At 47.0% G+C, this 19089-nt stretch overlaps 1 protein-coding gene across 2 annotated transcripts in view; it reads right to left on the bottom strand.

Moving 5' to 3' along the window:
• The window catches only part of OGG1 (8-oxoguanine DNA glycosylase), a 191212-nt gene that overhangs the window by 58146 nt on the left and 113977 nt on the right, over window positions 1-19089 (bottom strand). For both annotated transcript variants that reach the window (XM_069643250.1, XM_069643251.1), the window contains exon 6: window positions 5923-6070. In XM_069643250.1, the coding sequence (XP_069499351.1) occupies window positions 5923-6070 (148 nt within the window). The remainder of the gene's footprint in view (window positions 1-5922; window positions 6071-19089) is intronic.

Here is a 19089-nt window from a genome sequence, read left to right as displayed (position 1 = left end):
GTGATCCGTAATCACAGTAACGGTGTGTCGGGCCCCCAGCAGATAATGCCGCCAAGCCTTAAAGGCAGACTTGATAGCCAGAAGTTCCTTGTCAGTAATCGTGTAATTGATTTCAGGAGGCGAGAATTTGCGGGACCAAAATGCCACGGGATGCAACTGATTGGTTACCGGGTCCTTTTGTGATAGAACTGCCCCCATGGCAAGGCTTGAAGCATCAGTTTCCACGATGTAGGGGAGTTCGGGCGAGGGTGTTTTAAGATTGGTGCTGAGATAAATTTAGTCTTCAAATCCTGGAAAGCTTGTTCCGCCTCGGTAGACCATTCAAAACGTTTGTTTTTCTTTAACAAGGCAGTGATGGACTGGACTATCCGAGAAAATTCGGGGATAAACCTGCGGTAAAAGTTAGCGAAGCCTAACATGCTTTGCACACCTTTTACGGAGGATGGTGATGGCCATTTGAGAACTGCATCGACCTTCTTTGAATCCATACGCACTCCGCTAGGTGATAATATGAATCCCAAGAATTCAACTTCAGTCACGTTGAAAACACATTTTTCCAACTTAGCGAAAAGTTTGTGTTGATGCAATCTTTCGAGGACCATTTTCACGTGTTTCCGATGTTCATTTTCCGATGAAGAATAAACGAGGATGTCGTCAATGTAAACTACAACACACACATCTATGAGCTCTCTGAGGACATCGTTCATAAAATATTGAAAGGCGGCCGGGGCATTGCAAAGTCCGAAGGGCATGACCTGATATTCAAATAGTCCATATTTGGTGCGGAAGGCCGTCTTCCATTCATCGCCCTCTTTTACTCGTACCAAGTGGTAGGCTCCTCTAAGATCCAGCTTTGTATATATGCATGCTTTTCTGACTTGGTCCAGGAGTTCAGGGATCAAAGGTAACGGATATCTATTCTTGACGGTGATCTGGTTCAGGGAGCGATAATCTATACAAGTTCTAAGGTCTCCTTCCTTTTTTGGAACGAAGAACAAAGCTGAAGAAGCAGGGGACTTGGAAGGACGAATAAACCCATTTGCCAGGTATTGATCCAGGTATTGTCGAAGGTGAAGGTTCTCAGGCTCGGTGAGGGCATAAATTCTACTACAAGGAGGAGTAGATCCAGGTATCAGGTCTATCTGACAGTCATAAGACCTATGAGGAGGTAGAGAGTTAGCCTGATCCTTCCGGAAAACATCTTGGTATTCTAGGTATTCGGGAGGTAACTGGGGAGTCTCTGAAGAAATTGCTGCCAGTGCAACACCAGGTGGAGGGTGACAAGTAGAGACACATTCTGGAAACTGGACCGTTCTTGCTCGCCAATCGATCAGAGGATTGTGTTTCTCTAACCAAGGTATTCCTAGAATAATCTGAAACTGAGGAGCCTTGATCACATCGAACACGATCTTCTCATGGTGTCCATCTTGACTTACTAGCGTCACTTCTTGAGTGGTATGCGTTACTGGTCCGGAGGCTATCTCCGTTCCATCCACCGTAGTAATGACGTCCTCTACAGCCTTGGGACAAAGAGTTAGATTCATCCTCAAAACCATTTCATGATCCACATAATTGCCGATGGCACCGCTGTCGACGTAAGCTTCAATTGCATGTAATCGATCCGGATTATCAGGGCTAATGAGGACCATAGGTATCACGAAATGCGAGGTCACGGAACTGGTTTTCCATACTGAGCTGAAAAGCTTGAAAATCATGGAGGACCGGATCATCTTGATTTACTAGAGGGATCGACCAGTCTGCCGCATTGCCACTAAGGTACGAAAGCACGAAAGCTACTTTAGCTTGATCAGTTGGAAAGGCTGCTGGCCGGCATAAGAAATGCAACCGGCACTGATTGATAAATACTGCAAACCTCTTTGGGTCACCAGAAAATCGTTCGGGCGGAGCCAGAGGTACATTCCCAGGTAGGTTGATCTGCACTGGATTCATAGAGGATGTAGAAGGAAGATTTCCCCCAGATGCGGGTAACGGGGTCTGTCCGGCTTGTGACTGTAGCAATTGTCTAGCGAGATCATCTGTTCGCTCCTTGGAAATAATCAGTTCCCTTCTTAGAGCGTTCGTTTCCTGACGGGCTGCATGCACTTCTGCCCTTAGTTCCCCAAGTAACTGGGCTAGCTGGTCGGTATCCGAGGTTTCCATAGCGCCTGGACGGGAGTTTTGCGGTAGGCTTTGCGTTCTGTAACGCTCACCTGATTCCCGTAGAGGCGCCGGTCTTGACTGGGCGTATACCGTATCTTCAAAGGTGATGTGTAACACACGGCTGGCTCTTTGGGCTGGACCTCTGTGCACTGTATGTCTGACTCGAAGGGTAAGATGTCTGCAGATAGAAAATATGGGATTAATGAACTGGGTTATTGAATGTCTCTCTCTTCTTCCCTTTCTCTTCTCCGGTAGAACCCCAAAGGTTAACGCTCTCACCTTAGGTAAGTGAACGCCGTGCTCTCCATCTGCCTCGGGGCAGGGTGCTGTAACCAGTTTCTTCACTGGATAAGGGGAGCAGGCCTCTTGACTTCAGAGGACTGCTGTCCGTCGTTTACTGCACGAACGGTAAGTTTCGAGTAATTCTAATGTCTTTAAAAGTCTTTAGTAATGATGTCTCTTGTTTTGCAGGGTTCCAGCGATGGCGGATGACGGGCTGAAGTGAGTTGAAGATGGAGCCCGTGTGATGAATAGAAGCGCCTGGAAGCACGTAAGTAAGCGCTTGATGCCTGCTTCACGATGCGCTCTAACTGTCTGTTTATTTTGCAGGTACAAGTTCGGAGCGGCTTCAGGGTGCCGGAATACCCACTGGGTTAGATGTGGAAAGGAGTAATGGCACGTGAGTATTAAAGTTCCCCAATGTCTTTAAACGCACCTTGTTTTGTCTTTCAGATGCGGGATGCAGCGCCGAAGGCCTCCGGAGCGTGCGAAGAGTTGGTAAGCTTTTGTCTTTCAGATGCCGGAATGCAGTGCGAAGACCTCCGGAGCGCACGAAGAGTAGGTAAGCCTTTGTCTTTCAGATGCCGGAATGCAGCGCGAGGCGTTGGTGACAGCCGATGGACCAGGTAAGTGAAGCGCTGTCACTGAAGACCGTAATGCTAACCTGTTCTTTCTTGTCTTTATAGGTGTTGCTGAAGACTGGATTCAGGATGGTAAGCCTTTTTCCTTAGGCCCAGGATCAGATGCAGAAGACACGATGAGCGTTCTGCTGCAGAGGATGCAGAATAACGCAAAGCAAGATTCATCCATCGGGTGTGGTTTAAATAGCCTCCTGTAGTGCTTAGGTGTCTCCTTCCACAGCCACGCCTAGGTAAGAAAAGAGTTCCTGCTTTCCAGAAGAGTTCCAGTGTTCTGAACCTAGGGAGTGGCTCCTGCCCCACCCAACAGGAAAAGTAGTTCCAAACAGAAGAGGATCAGAGGCTCAACTGGCAGGCAAGTAAGCAGCATGGTCTGCTGCAGGTAAATCCACCCAAGCATTATGAGCCCGGCGCTTCCAGCGCTGGGACTGGGCATATTTATGAGCCTGGTGCCACTGGCGCCAGGACTGGGTCCAAAAGGTCCCAATTGGGACTGGTTGGCCCTCGGAACCTGGGTTATGGATCTGCTTCCAAGGGAATTGGGAAAACCCTGACCTTTTGGAAGCAGAGATCATGACAACAGCCTGGCTGTCAATCACACAGCAGGGTGGTTGTTCAGCAAGGACAACCACCTCAACCAATGGACACAAAGTGCGACTTGGGTCTCCAAGGAGACCCTGTGCAGGGGGTTACAAAACCTCTCCCTCACATTCAGCCCACCTAGACACCCAGACGCCAAAGGAAGGCTTCTTCGCAGAAGGCCGCCAAAGGACGGCGAACAAGGAAACCAAACCTGGTTTGGCGCGAAAAGCAAACAAGAAAGACCTTTCCAACACGCTAGGACCCAAAATAAAAATGATATGGGGTAGCGGGTTTTATTTTCACGTCTGTCTCCACAGCCCGAAACGAACACAGGAATCTGTGTAAAAATGATAGTTACCACTGCCACCAGCCATGTCGAGTCGGGAAGGGGGACACAAAGTGCCCCTTGATGTACAGAAGGACAGGGAAAAGATATTCTTCTCCAGTACTCCATTGTAAGATGGTTTGTACTGGATCTGTATTTAAAAGGACTAGTAAAGCCAATGGTGACTTTACATGTTTCTAAGGGACAGTAGTCATCCCCAGAAATGGAGTTCACAAGGGAAGTCTAAAAGACATCCCTCTGTAACTGCACTAAAGATGCTGTGTGACACACAAGTAAAAAGATGATGCCTATGGAGTTGGTGACACTTCATAGCCCATGAGCACAAAAAGTACAACACACACACAAAATACACTGTAAGAGTGGGAAAAAGGCTCACACTCTTACCAGGTGGAAAAAATAAACCCCGGAAATCCAGCAAAGCTGCTGAGGGACTCATTAGGTAAGGGAAATTAGCCATAAATGAGAATTCCCCTTAACAGGCACCCTTGTAGATTGTCCCTAATCTGCTTGAGGCACCCTTGTAGACTGTCCCTGATCTGCTTGTGGCACCCTTGTAAACTGTCCCTGATCTGCCTGAGGTACCCTTGTAGACTGTCCCTGAGGCACCCTTGTTGACTGTGCCTGATCTGTGTGAGGCACATTCGTAGACTGACGTGTGTCTCACTTTCCATTCAATATTCCAGTGCTCCTATTTTTTCCCACTGCAAGTGAAACGTTGTGTTCAGCCCCATTCAGATTTTGTGTGCATGTTAAATATTGACACGAAGGACCTCAATTTTATGAGGCCAGAGTCTGCTCCAATGGAATCTTCAGGTTATCCACGTGGAGTGAATCTAGGAACAGGATCCCGGACAGTCGCCGGGTTTCTGTGCCCGCATACATTCCATTTGGATAATCCAACTGGATCCTTTCTGCGTGCGCAAGCCTGCACTCCAGTGATCGCCAATGGCGCCTCCCATGGAAAAACATGGTAGCCCTCATTACTAAACGTCATTCCGTCCTGCGCCATCTTGCTTCAAGTGCAAAAGGGTGGGGATAAACCACAGGAATCCCTGCCTCTGGAAGATTTCCTGCATGGAGTGTGGGGAAACGCACAGAAAACGTAATATAGCTCAGGGCCAACAAACTGGTCTTGGAAGCAAGACCACGCAGAGCAGCAGAGGGTCGAATCCCGGTCCGTGCTTAAAAACCAAACTCAGATATTAAGAGCGTTATAAAAAACCAATGAAATTAAATTAAATATTTCCTGCTCCATGCATGAAATACCTTTTAAAATGGTATAGATGCAGACATATGCAGAGCGTGTATCTCCATTTGCTTCCTAAAGGCTGTGCTACTGCGCGCGGGCACCAATATAAGGCTGTGCGAATATTGCCCTTAGTATGAAGATTGTTAACTGGATAATAATTCTTGAGTAAATGCAGTAGCAACACCTTACCGCAGTGTCATAGAAAGCGGCTCCAGGTTGGCTCTATTGAGTTTCGAGCCCAATGCACGTGGGGAAATAACCAGACAGACAATGATGTGTATCACAGGATGAAAAGGGATAACATAGCTATTATCTAAGCACGAGCTCAAACATTCTCATTGTAAGAAATAGACTTCACACAGAATTCTAAGGGCTCTTGAAATGTAAGAAAAGATTTTTCTAAAAAAAACATAAAAGTGCACAGCCATTTAGCATTCAGTGTAGAGTGCAGGAGGAATCAATTTGGTGGCCCTAATTTTGGGCGGACACTGGGCACAGGGCTCTATAAACCTTACCTTAAGATGTCCCCAGCAGTGGCTTTTAGTCACTCGAGACTGTGTATGTCGCCTAAGCGTATGCCAGCAGCCAATTTACACAAATCAATCCGTTCCACCAATCAGTCTCCCAACATGCAGCCTTGCTTATCTGCCAATGGCCATGATACTCACCAATCTCATTATAAACTCTATCCGTCAAACTTTTGCTGCCCGCACCCAGCTCCGGAAGGTAGTCTCTTTTCGCGATCTGCCATACGTGAGTGTCTATGGGAACCGCTCCAGGTTTATCAAGAGCCATCAGGCAAACACAATCTGCAACCTAAAAGCACAAAAAAAGGGTTATGCATATTGGTTCCACTTCCATAAATCGATGATCAACTCTAAATCCATTTCTTGGCTCTCGCATTTCTGGAGAGGATAAAAAGCACACAAGACCTCTCGGCGTAACTGTCCGAATTTGGACTGATAAAGTTTAACTCCACACTGTTGTGTGGTGATTGGAAAGTCGATGAGTAAATCCAAAGACATTGGTTGTAGGGTTTCTAAGAGGTTCTCCATACAGAGTAGGTCGTCAAAAACACCATGGGTAATATTCTTCTGAGTGAGACTTTGGGCCTCATTAGGACCCAGGCGGTAAGGGGTTTACGGCTGCGTAAACAGCGCCGACCCTTACCGCCTGATTCCAAGGTCACTTAGCGCCATGGAGGATTTAACACCTGCTTTTAGCAGGTGTTAAAATCCATGGCGCTAAGGCACCTTGTTGTTAATTACGCCACCGTAATTTACGGTGGCGTAATTAACGCCTTCCCCACTCCCATTATGCCCTATGGGGCAAAAATGGGAATGGGGAAGGGTAAATGGGTTAATGGGGACTTACCGCCCCGCCAACCTCGGAATGGGGCGGTAAGTCCGCCAACCACCATGGCGTAAATGTAGTTTACGCCATGGTGGTAAAGGTACGACCCAGGCGGTAACTTACCGCCTGGGTCGTAATGAGGCCCTTTGTGTTGCAAGCAGAGGTTCTAACCATGCAGGCAAACAAACCAGATTTAGCAACACGCTTCTGCTCAAATACATTGAGACCCTTCAGAATAAGAATGATGTTGAGTGCTTTTGCCATTGTCTGGCAAAGGGTATTTCTAGATATCAATCTCTCGTCTTTCCTGACCCCATAACGCCAAAGTGCCCTCAGCAACGTCAGAGGTAGCTGCAGATTTCCTTTTTAAATAGGATTTAATTGGCGTTAATATTGTAATAACCGTATTATTTAAACAATGTTGGTGTAAACAAAATAATCAAATTCGGTATGAAAATGGTATCCAGTTTTTTTCCCAATAATATTCACTGCTGATTTTTTTACTACAATTATTTTATCTTTTTTTTTAATTAAGGGAGGGGCGTTTGGGTGAGGCAGTAAGAGATGGGCGAGTGTGTGGACGGCCACCCACCCCTGTATTTTTTGGCAAAAAAAGATAAAAGAATATCAGCAAAAAATACTGCGGTACAAGTTATTCGGTTACAACACACTAAACTACTCTACAAATGGGGTGCCCTTAAAGCATCCATTTATTTATTTTTCATTTTTATTTTATTTATCTATTTATATCGCGCCTTAGACCCACAGGCCCCCATACAAACAGAACAACAGACAAGGCAGAAACAAAACACAAAAACAATTAACACAGGGAGCAAAAGCACAACAATTGACACATAGGGCCTCATCACAACTTTGGCGGTAACCCTTAAATCCGGCAGTCGCGCTATTACTGCCGGATTTAAGGGTCCGCCAAATCAGGACTTCGGAGGATTTCGCCCCAGCTCTTGGCTGGGGGGAAATCCGCCGAAAATTCGTGCTATTACCGCTGGCGGGAAATCCGCCGGCGGTAAGAGCGCACATTTTCCCCATTGAGCCCAATGGGGAATGGGGCATTCCCGAATGGGCTCAATGGGAATGGGGAATTACATTACCGCCGAACTCGTGATCTGGCGCTATTAGCGCCGGGGAGTTCGGCGGTAGGGCTAATACCGTGATCAGGCCCATAATCCAAACCAAGGAGATCACATTACACAAAATAATGCATTGATGTAGTTATGATAAAGACCAACTAAATATTACACACATCTGAAACCTCCTCTACCTGTAACATGGGAGAATATCAAGCAGCATAAAATCTGGCCTTTCAACTGCCTCCCATCATACAGAATGTATTAACCTGCTCTCAACTAAATACAGAGCGTTTTCTCAGTTGACAATAATAAGTTTCATCTCCCTGAGGTTCCCGCATGGAAACCCAAGCTCTCCTAAACCATGAACAATTCATGTATTGGACAAATAAGGTAAATCAATACTTTGCTTCAGCACATATTTTTTCATCTGAGGCAGGATGTTGTACTCAGCTTCAAGATTTTGTGAGGGTGCAGGACTAAGGCACAGAACCAAGTGTGGCATGGTTTTGTTTATAAGCCTTTATTCTTAAAAGGCAAGGTGTAGGAGAAAGGGCTTTCCTATCCCTAAAACTAAGGGGTTTCCCTGACTCCAAGAAAACTAAGGAAAACTGTCAGAATGTCCAAATGAAAGTAGCCCGTCACTGTCGTGTCCCAAGACCCTACTTCTGACCCTAACTCTATTAACAAATGACTAATGTGCAAGGATTCCAAAACTCCAAAAGTAAGCTAGCAGAGACAGCTCTTGCCACTTCAAAAGTCTCAAGTGTTCAAAGGAAAAGCAAATGTTCGGCCACTTAACAATCATTGTCCCAGTAACCAGGTTTTGACTCCTTTCCCCAGGCTTCTAACTGGTTATTCTCATGCCTTCATTTGGGTGCAAGTCCCAGACTCACAAAGATGCACCACAAAGTCTTGCTTTATATAGTTCCTTCTGGAAAATTCCTGTTTCTTGCTGGGCCCCAGATACTCTTATTTGGTTTTCATGTAGACTCAAAATGTGGCAACACCACAACTTGGATTAGTCTCCTGCCAAATACGTGTGCCCTTCTTAAATGTCTCAAAATGTCTTAGGGTCCCGGACCCTCTTGTACCATTCAGAATGAGTTTCTGGTATGGGTGCAGTTTCCAGATTCTCAATATGTGACTACCAATGCTTAGTTCACTCTCCTGCCAAGCGTGTGGTTCTCTTTCTTCGACAATCCTTAGGGTCCCAGACCCTCTCCTCTGTTTCGCATAGGGAAGCGTGTCCTTTACTTGGATGCTGCTTTCAAGGTCCCTAACCCTTCTCATCTGCTCTCCGCTCTTCTCCTCAGGCTTCCCCCGACCTCTAGCCCTTCTTGGTATGCCCACGTACCTTTTCTCTTGATCCAAATCTCCTGTGGAACAGGGCTCTCCTGCGAGGCTCCAGTATCTCTCGGGTCTTGGTTACTCTGCTCGTGGCTTCACTGGATTCAGAGTCCTTTTCGGAGGGGCTCTGCTCTGCGTTGCAGCTCTCTGGTTCGGGGAACACTCAGGATTTGTCTCAGGCACTTGCTCGCAGCGTCCCTCGGTTCTGCACTCTCTGCGCCATATCTCCAATCTTCTGTGTGTGGCGTTTCCCACCTTCTTCACCGGGCTTGTGAATGCAGTACTTGTGGTGGCTCAGCAGCTCCCAGCAGCTTTCGGCTTTCCTCCTCGGATGGTAGCTCTCTCTCTCTCTGATACAGCTCACAGATCTAAACTCCTGCACTTCCCTATTAGACTGTTCTCGACCAATCATACTACGTTGAAGACTAGACCGTTCACCCGGGGTCTCTGGAGTGATCGGTATCCTCCTGCACATCTTCTTATCCACAGTACTTTTGTAATTCTTAAATGGAAAACCAATAGTGTCCCCTGATATCTTAGTTAGCTCTGAGATGTTAGGTTGAACGACTGTACAACAAGGAATGTTGGCCCTATCTAAGGATAGGAATGAGGGTTTGAAGTTGGATAAGGAGGGGGTTTGGTATAATGCAGGTTTATCCCGCGTTCTCTGGGAAGGGTCATCCCTAATCTCATAAGGTGTTTCCTCTCTCATGTGATCCTCCCCCTGTGTACCACCCAAATAGGGACTACTGTACTGTGGACACACCTCCCTGATCCCATGGGAAAGTTCTCCCCCTAGGGGAGGAGGGACGCCATCCTCAGATTTGTCACAACTCCTAAACAGTCAATTCAACCGATGGGGCAGCCGCTCCATAAGAAAAAGGTGACTTTCCACAGCCATTCCTCCTTCCAAGAGCTGGGCTCTCTTTCCAAACGTGCTGCTAGGAGCATGCCAGGGATCATAAAGGAAGTTGATGGGAATCTAACTCCAAACGTGGGAGGACAAAGTGTATCAACATTGGGTCGACTGCTTCAGGTGTTAGGCACTCAGCCAAATAGGTTCAAATGACAAAGCACAGTTCCCACCATAGCGCCATGTGAGTGGTCCTTTTCCAAAATGTCTCCAAAATGTGAGACTACCTCCCAACTCCCTGTACATTTTCCAAGCCTGGATGGCATGCACCGGTTGCCATCTGTGCAAAGGTTTAACTCCTTGCAATGAATACTTGCTTGAAACCAATAATTTGCTGCTTTTATTGCTGAAGGAGGACCCCAAGCCACGTGAAAAAGAAAAACAAAGTGTTGCCCTCCCGTGTTGCCTCAGCTGAGAAAGAGATTGGGCCCTGGTGAGTCAGCAGATCTTTTATATTTTAGAAAGTAGGCACTTTTTCAAACATCAAACTAGGGGGCCCACGGAATAAACAAATTTCTCACGTTAGTTATGTTATGTTATATTTATTTCTAAAGTGCACGTACGCCAAGGGCATCATGGCGCTAGTAGAGCGAGAGGACAGCGGCAGTGTGATGGCGCCTAGTACAAATAAGTCTTCAGAGCCCGACGAAAGGCCAAATAATCATCGACTGCTCAAAGTGACAATGGAAGATCATTCCAGGTTTTTGCAGCGGTCACCGACAATGCGTGTCCGCCAATGCGCGGGACAGAGACCAAAGAGCTGACTGGGAGCGTAAAGGACGGGACGGAACATAACAGGGAAACTTACCCTGGATATATTCTGCACCCTGCTTACAGAAAGCGTGGTGCATGACACACATTGATTTAAAAAGGATCCTCTTCTCAATGGGAAGCCAATGCAGCTGCCTAAGGAGCGCAGTCATGTGAGTTTGAAAAGGGGTGAGAAGGACTGATCGGGCAGCAGCAATTTGAATTAACTGGAGCCGGTTTATAAAATAACGTGGCTGACCCAGATAGAGGGAGTTACAATAATCCGCAGTGCTCAACACCAGCGCGGCCACCACAGGAGCATGGTATTTGACCGGAACAAAAGAAAGCACTTTGCGTAATATGCACAATTGAAAGTGTCCAGACTTACATTTGGCGCTCACTTAGTGCGCCATAGATAAGGAGGATGACAATGTGACCCCAGATTTTTTACTGAGGCAGAGGATGTGGGACAGGGGCCCAGCGAGACCGGCCCAAACTCAGAGGTCCAAAAGGAGAGAAACTTAGAGGTGCCTACGAACAGCACCTCAGTCTTGTAAATATTGAGTTTCAGCCAGTTAGCCGCCATCCATGAGCCCAGATCTTCTAGACATCTCCTAAGCTGGATTGCAGTGTCAGTACAGGACAGGTGCAAACGGACCAAAATCTTTGTATCGTCAGCGTAGGAGCAATATCTGAACCCATGTGACAGAATAAGAAGCAGAAGTGGGCAAATATATATATTAAACAGAATGGGGGACAGTGCAGATCCCTGAGGAACCTCGCACGAACACAGCCCAGGTTGCGAGCAAAAAAGGGGTAAAGAAACTGACTGGGACCGGTCTGTCAAAAAAGCGTGGCACCAGTCAAGTACTTAACCCGAGATACCAGCATCCGATAGCCGGGCCAACAGGGTGGGGTGCTCTACTGTGTCAAACGCAGCAGACAGGTCTAACAGCAGTAGCGCTCCCACCACACCCTGATCAACCAGCCGAGCCAGAACGTCAATTACAGAATTAAGGACAGATTCTGTCCCCCTCCCAGGACGAAAACCGGACTGAAAGGGATAGAAAAAGCCTGAAGATTCCAAGAAAGAAGAAAGAATGGGAGACCAGAGCCTCGAAAACCTTCATAGAGAAGGGAAGAAGAGAAATAGGATGAAAATTGGCCAATACCTCAGGATCGAGAGACGGCTTCTTTATTTAATAAATGAAGCACTAACGCATGTTTCAGCGAGCTGGGAATCAGGAGAGTTTGAAAGGAAGCCTTTATGGCAGCAGTGATGTGCGGGAGCAGCTCACTCGACATGTCTTTGATCAGAGTTAGCGGAATAGCGTCTGCCGGGGAGTCAGATTTAAGACCATGAATAGCTTTGGATATCTCAAGGTCAGAAAACACAGGGAAAGACCATTTTGCCATAGGGGCAGGAAGTAAAGGAAAGTAAGAGACAGTGGAAGAAAGAGCAGCCGTTTTTTCAATATCAGTACGGATAGTCTCAATTTTAGAAGAGAAGAAGGTCGAGAGTGAGCCACAGAGGGCTTGCGACAGGGTAACCGCCGGACCTGCTTTAGTCGGAGAAGAGAGGGAACAAACCAGTTTATGGCACCTTCTACTTTTGTAATAAAAAAGCTTTTTTGCTAACATAATAGCTTTTTGGTAATCAGTCAAAAGGTTGCAAAAAGAAAGCTTATCCTCAGGAAGATAGCCGATCCTCCATTTCCTTTTCGGCTTGTCTGCAGCACAATTTCTTTGCCTTAACTTCTTCCGAGAACCATGGCTCAGATCTACGATTGGTTCCTTTGGAAAGTCTGAGAGGTGCCAGTTTGTCAGCCACATCAGAGAAGACATTTTCCAGTGTAGTGAGTGTACAGGAACTGTCTAAAGTGAGTTGTGCCTGAAGAGATGCCACCAGCTCACAGTTGGATACTTTACACCAGTAACATCTAAGGGAGGCAGGCAGGTCTGTGAACCGGAGGGATAGGAAGCAGATGAGGAAAAGAGAAAGGGATCAGAAAATGGTCGGACCTTAAGAGAGGGCAAGGTATGGAGATAGAAATAGAAAGTTTAGGGGCACAGATGAAGTCGGGAGTATTGCCTAGTTGATGAGTAGATTCCATAATCAACTGGGGGAGCCCAAGGTCCTCCATTAATGACAGAAAGATCATTACCCAGTTAGGATTAAAGGTGTTAGGCGATAGATTAAAGTCTCCGGCAACCCAGAGATTAGGATATTTAGTCAACAGCTCAGATATTAATTCAGGGAAAGCAGTACAAAATGTAGCGCCTGCTCCAGGTGGGCGACTACTAAGATAGTATGCATAGACCTTGGTGAGATAGAAATGCGCGCAAGCAGACACTCCATTCTAAGGGAGTGAGCTGGTGTGCTACACCAAGTTTTTTATAGATCCTTACACATAATGGCCATCCCACCCCCAGGATGGGGGGCGGAGCGATCAACATGATCCAGACTGTAATCAGGGGGCAGAGCTTGGACAATGGAGGGACCAGAGGATTCCCGCAACCAAGTTTCAGTGAGAATAAGAAAGTCAAACTGAGATATGGGCATTAAATCATGGCAGTGCATGGCATGCGCCAACAATAAAAGTGCATTAAGCATGCCACATTTAAGACTGTCAGACGTAATGATGGCATTAGCCTTAGGGAGAATACAAAAACCTTCTCACAGGGACCAGCAGACTGTGCAGGAGCAAATGAAGCCCATCAGCCCAGAGCACTCTCTACAGGCCGGGTTCCGCCAGTAAATAACATACCATGTTCTCACCCATTTCTATATGTTCCAGAGTTTGTGGCCTAGGCACAGGTTTAAACACACTTGTTTGTGGGTGACATTTGCCTTCATTCTGTAATTTACAAATGTGCTCAGGAGCTGCACATCCATATTACGTGCTCATCACACCTCTAATATAAAGGAACACATTGGAAGCATCTGTGGGAAGTCACTCCTGCCAAAAAAACAAATGCAATTAGAGTGCAGTAACAATGGACTGTTTCCTGCCTAGATTCTAGCACTAGGCTTTCACAGGCCTGCTGCTGCTGCTGCTGAAAGGAGTTTTAATACCTTTACTTGGAGATATGCAAATGTTACGGAACATGATATACTCATGTGCCAAACGAGCTGGACCAGCAGCTCACTAGCACACAGTCTAAACGTAGTATGACAATTGGGTCGTGTGTAGACATCTCACGTTGTGCAACCTCAGGTTTGAAGTTAAGAACCAATCCTGGCTTTCATGCTCTCATCATAATTATTTATTTATTTGTTTATTAGTTGCGCATTTGTAAGGCGCTTATAGATCAAGGAATTGTGTTTCAAAGCACCCACAGGGGAAAAGAGAGGAAACAAGAGAACAAACCCACACAACGGAATAAAATAGATAAAATAACAATGATGAGCAAAGGCAGAGGCGGTCCTACTAGGTCTTCTGAACATTCAGAGCGTGCAGAGAGAGAGAGAGAAGGGACAGGGGAGATGGGTAAGTGCTAGAGGCACCATAGGGGGGAAGTGCCCGAGCACCAGTTGTAAGGCAGCTGGTAAGTGCCGAGCAGTAAACACTTGGTAGGAGGGTGGTCACCTACAAGAACAAGAAGTGCAAACATGTGAGACAAGACAGGCCCGTGGGAGTCCAAAGGGCGCAGGCTGCATGTGTTTGGACAGAAGGCTAGGGCCCAATTGGACACATAAGAGTCCAGGCCAACAATCTCAGCAACTGTGGAGAATTAGCATGCAAGGGAAAGGGGGAGAGGAGGAAAGTCTTGAGGAGCTTGCAGAATTTGAGGAGTCCGGCTCAAGACATAGGGCCTCATTCCGAGTATGGCGGTAAGGGATAGCGGCCACCGGTAACGAGACCAGTGGCGGTAATCCCTTACCGCCATACTCCGAGTTCCCTCTGCGCCCTCGCCCTTAACGCCTGCTTTGAGCAGGTGTTAAAGTCGAGGGCGCAAAGGGGCCTCCAAGCCAATAATGGTGACCGTAATGAACGGTCACCGTTATTTGCATCTTCCCCATTCCCATTGAGCCCTATGGGGGCTCATTTGGGAATGGGGAAGAGCCTTGGTGAATGGGGAATTACCGCCCCGCCAACCTTGGAATGGGGCGGTGATTCCGCCATCCACCAAGGCGCTGCCGGTCCGGGTACGGCGTCAACCAAGGCGTTAATAGCGCCATTGGTTAGCGCCGTACTCGGAATGAGGCCCATAGAGGGAGAGGAAGGCTGTTCCATAAGAGGGATTCGGGGGAGGAAAGAGAACGGCCACCTGCTCGCTGCTTAGAGAATCGCTTGACAAGCAGAGAGTTGGAGCCGGAGGAGCGGAGAGATCTGGAGGGCTAGTACTTGGTGAGAGCAAGTTGTAGATAGCGGGGTCCCAGGCCCCAGACAGCCTTATGGATAATGCAGGGGGATTTGAATTCTATCCTTGAAGCAGCCGGGAGCCAGTGGAGAGCATTCGGGCATTTATATGCACATGAATGTAAAATGGCATGGACTGTAACTGCCAGGCCTTCGAGAGCAGGGTTTGAGAGCTCTGTTCCGGTGTATGTATGAAGTGGTGATGCTGAGTGAGAAAGGTGGGTTCCGCATCACAAGCCTTAGAACACTCATGGCCAGCATGTACTGGGTGTGCACTTTACTGTTCTGTGGCAGAAGAGAAAGCATGCACATGTCCTCTTTCATGTTATGCAGTTGATAAAGTGGAAAGCATGAAGTTGAGTGGTATTAACATGTATTGCTTACAATGTGCATCTACTGGTGCTCACATTGATGCAGTGACGTGTGTTCCTTTGTGTCTGGCAATTCCACATAGTAAGTGTGAATGGTACAATGATTTGCACTACACAGATGGATTGGGATACACAAACCAAATCATACACTCCTGATAAAACAATCTAGCAAGAAACGAAACAGAATCACAAAGTAAAACCCAATTGTTTCACAAAGTTATATTTCTATAATGCCTGCTTGTTAGATATGCAAACACAGATTGCTTTATTGGTGCACCAAACCTCTTTTTCACGTCACACACAACAAACTGACTGCCCTTATCAAACAATGACTACACACAGGTGTCTTGGTCACACATTTTTGTTGTTGTCTGACTTGAAAGCATCGTGAAGGATTGTTTTGGGATCACATCACTGCGTTATGCGACAAAGGAAGGGGGCAGCAAATTGAATAGCTTTTTTAGCTACTTGGTTAAAAGTATGCAATAGCGTTTTATAGTTCAAGGAGTGGTCTGGTCTACATGAGCATTCAAAAAAACACCCCAAAGAAATAAATAAAATGTCTTTAGTTGTGCAGACGCTTGCTCCCTGCTCACTCAGTGTAATGAGGGCGAGCAAGTTCTGCAACAGCTCTACACCTAGATAATGGGTCTCATTACGAGTCCGGCAGGTTGCCGCCAGACTCGTAACATTTTACTGGCAGCTAGCTTCCTGGAGCCACCAGAACTTTACAAGTCCCGGCGGACCGGGAGGCTGGGTGCCGGAAAGTGTTAGTCCCCATTCCCATGGACTTACAAACGGTGCCGATGCTTCTGTGATGAGTCTGCCTACCGGGGCCGCTGTGCCCGGCAGGCTCAGACCTGTCTGGTGCAGCGGCCCGGCAGGCAAACTCTTAGTGTGGCGGTCCAGAACCAAGGGTGCCGGTGTGTTTACCAGCTCCCTTGTTTCCGGACCGCCACACTTGTGATGAGGCCCATTGGGCCTCGTTACAAGTCTGGCTGTAACCCTGCAGGTGCAATGGGCCTCATTAGGAGTCTGGCGGTAACCCTGCAGGTGCTACTGGTGGGTTGCCACCGGACTGGTAACATTTTACTGGCACCTAGCTTCCCAGCGCCACCGGCACATTACAAGGACTCCATGGGAATGGGTTCACGGAAGCATTGGCACCGATTCTAACAGTGCCGATGCTTCTGTGATGATTCTGCCTACCGAGGCCGCTGCGCCGGGCAGTGTCCGGCCTGTTTGGCGCAGCAGCCCTGGCAGGCAAACTCGTAGTGTGGCAGTCCGGAAACAAGGGTGCCGGTAAGCTTACCGGCACCCTTGTTTCCGGACCGCCACACTTGTACTGACGCCCATTGTCTCCTCTTTTTGCAGCAGAAATGGACAACGAGCTAAACATTCACCCAGTTGTTGAGGCCTCAGATATAATGGGAGCTATATTGACTAGCAAGAATAATTTGTGGATTTACATATCTTTAAATGTATTTATTTATTTAGTTGCTTGTATAGTGCGCCAAGCCCAAAGGCATGTGTGTGCTTGCTTACAGAAAAAAAGTTACAGTTGGTACTCAGGTTGTATGCATACAATACTCATAAGGCATTATATATATACAAATCATACGGAGAGAAACATTCTTTACATGGTTGCAGATAGTCATTCGGGAAGGCTAAGGAAAGTTCCATGTACAACAGGCAGGGGCGGGATGCGTTAATTACCCATACTTAGGGTAAAGAGGTAGGTTTTAAGTTGTTTAAGGAATAACCAAAAGGATTATTGAGCTCTTTATTGAACAGTCAAGGTGTTCCACAGTTTGCTAGCGATCGTGGGGAAGCTGCAACCACCCGCTTTTTGGAACTTGAATTAGGGGGTGCATATGGGCTGCTCTAGTAGGCTTTGTAGTATGTGGTTTAGAAATGATGACTGACAGGTAGGCGGGGGTTACCCGGTGGAGACATGTGTGAGTCAGGGTGAGTGTTTTGAACCAGATACGTTCTTGTATCGGGAGCCAGTGGAGTTTTTGTCTAGTAGCAGAGATGTGCTATGATCTAGAGATGTTGAGCGCTGCTCTAATGGCGTTGTTTTGCAGGACCTGGAGTTTGCGTATGTTATATTTAGAAGTGCCGGCATATAGGGCGTTGCAATAGTCAAGTCGGGTTAGGATTACAGTGCTGGCCAGAGTAATGCAGCTATCGGATTATAGGAAAAGTTTGCAGGCGTTGATGAGTTTGCAAGTGTAGGATGTGACTGAGGTGGTGGAATTTATTTGTTTTGAGTGGGTAAGGAAGGAGTCCAGGTAAAAGCCCAACGTTTTTACTTGGTTAGAGACAGTGATGGTGTTGCCATCAATGTTAAAGGTTTTGAAGGCGTTGTTTAATTTGGCAAGTGTGAGTTGAGAGCCTATGAGGAGCAGCTCGGTCTTGTCGTCGTTCAAGCACAACCAAGGTGTCCCATCCAAGCTTGGATGGTTAGGTAAATGGCATTGAGTGTGGCAATGTCAGAGGTGTGGTCTCCTGTGATGGGTATGAGGACTTGGGTGTCATCTGGGTAGTTAGTGTAGTTCAACCCCAGGCCATCACGATGATCAAACAGTGGCTTTGTAAAGATGTTATAGAAAGTAGGAGATACGCATGCACCTTGTGGTACTCCGCAGGTGACAATGGTGGGAGGTGCTTCCGCCCTGGGGGTGAAGACTTTCATTGTTATGTCCGTGCGGAATTATTTTATCCATTGAGGCAGAATTGTGCAGCTGAGGAAAGGTGTTTGCATAGGATGTTATGGTCCACCAGATGGAATGCAGCCGAGAGGTCAGTAGAAGGAGCAAAGCTAGCTTTCCTTTATCTTTCAGGTCGTCCATGTGTACTTTTAAGTCTAAGAGAGCTGTTTCCATCCCATTTCTGGGTCGGAATCCAGATTGTCTTAGTCCCAGTATGTTATTAGCTTCAAGGTATTTCTGAATTTGTTTAGGTCGAGGGTGTTTTTTTAGTAATGGTAATACTGTAAGTCCGTAGGGACGCAGTTATTTCTGAACGAGGCATTGATGAGACTGGTGATGAACGGAGTGAGTTGTGGAGCACAGTCTTTGATGACTGAGGGCAGGCAAGGGTCCACTTGGAGGGTTTTAGGCTTATGATGATCTGGAGAGCTTCAGTGTTAGTGACCTCTGTCAATTCAAATTGAGGCATTTCAGTGTTGTTTGGGGCATTCATTTGTTGATTGAGAGGCTCAGTGAGATTGTCTAAGGTTTTCTTTTTCGCCACTATTCTTGACTGAAGTTGAGTGATTCTGCCAAGGACAGAGTTCTGTATGTCCAGACACCAGCTACCATCCTTATTCCAGCTTTCCACAGGGGGAATTGGGGTTTCTAGCTCCCTAGGGATTGAGAACAGTTCCTTGTTTTTTGAGTTGGCCTCTGTAATTCTGTCGTTATAGAACAAGCTTTTAGTTAGGAGGACTTGTTGTTTGTATTCTCGGGCTGTTCTGTCGAACGCCTTTTTGTTTAGTTCGATGGGCGATTTCTTCCCGAGTGCTTCAGCCTTTCTCTTACCTTTCTTAGTGCAATAAGAGTGGGGGTGAACCACCCATTTAAGTGAGCGGGTTGTTTGGCTTTGCGTAAGGCCAGAGGAGCCAGTTGGTCAATGGCTACAG

Source organism: Ambystoma mexicanum, chromosome 2p, assembly GCF_040938575.1.
Source record: "Ambystoma mexicanum isolate Mex_15411 chromosome 2p, UKY_AmexF1_1, whole genome shotgun sequence".
Lineage (NCBI taxonomy): Eukaryota > Metazoa > Chordata > Amphibia > Caudata > Ambystomatidae > Ambystoma > Ambystoma mexicanum.
The sequence above is the reverse complement of the archived record's forward strand: the minus strand, read 5'-3'. Positions and strand labels throughout refer to the sequence as shown.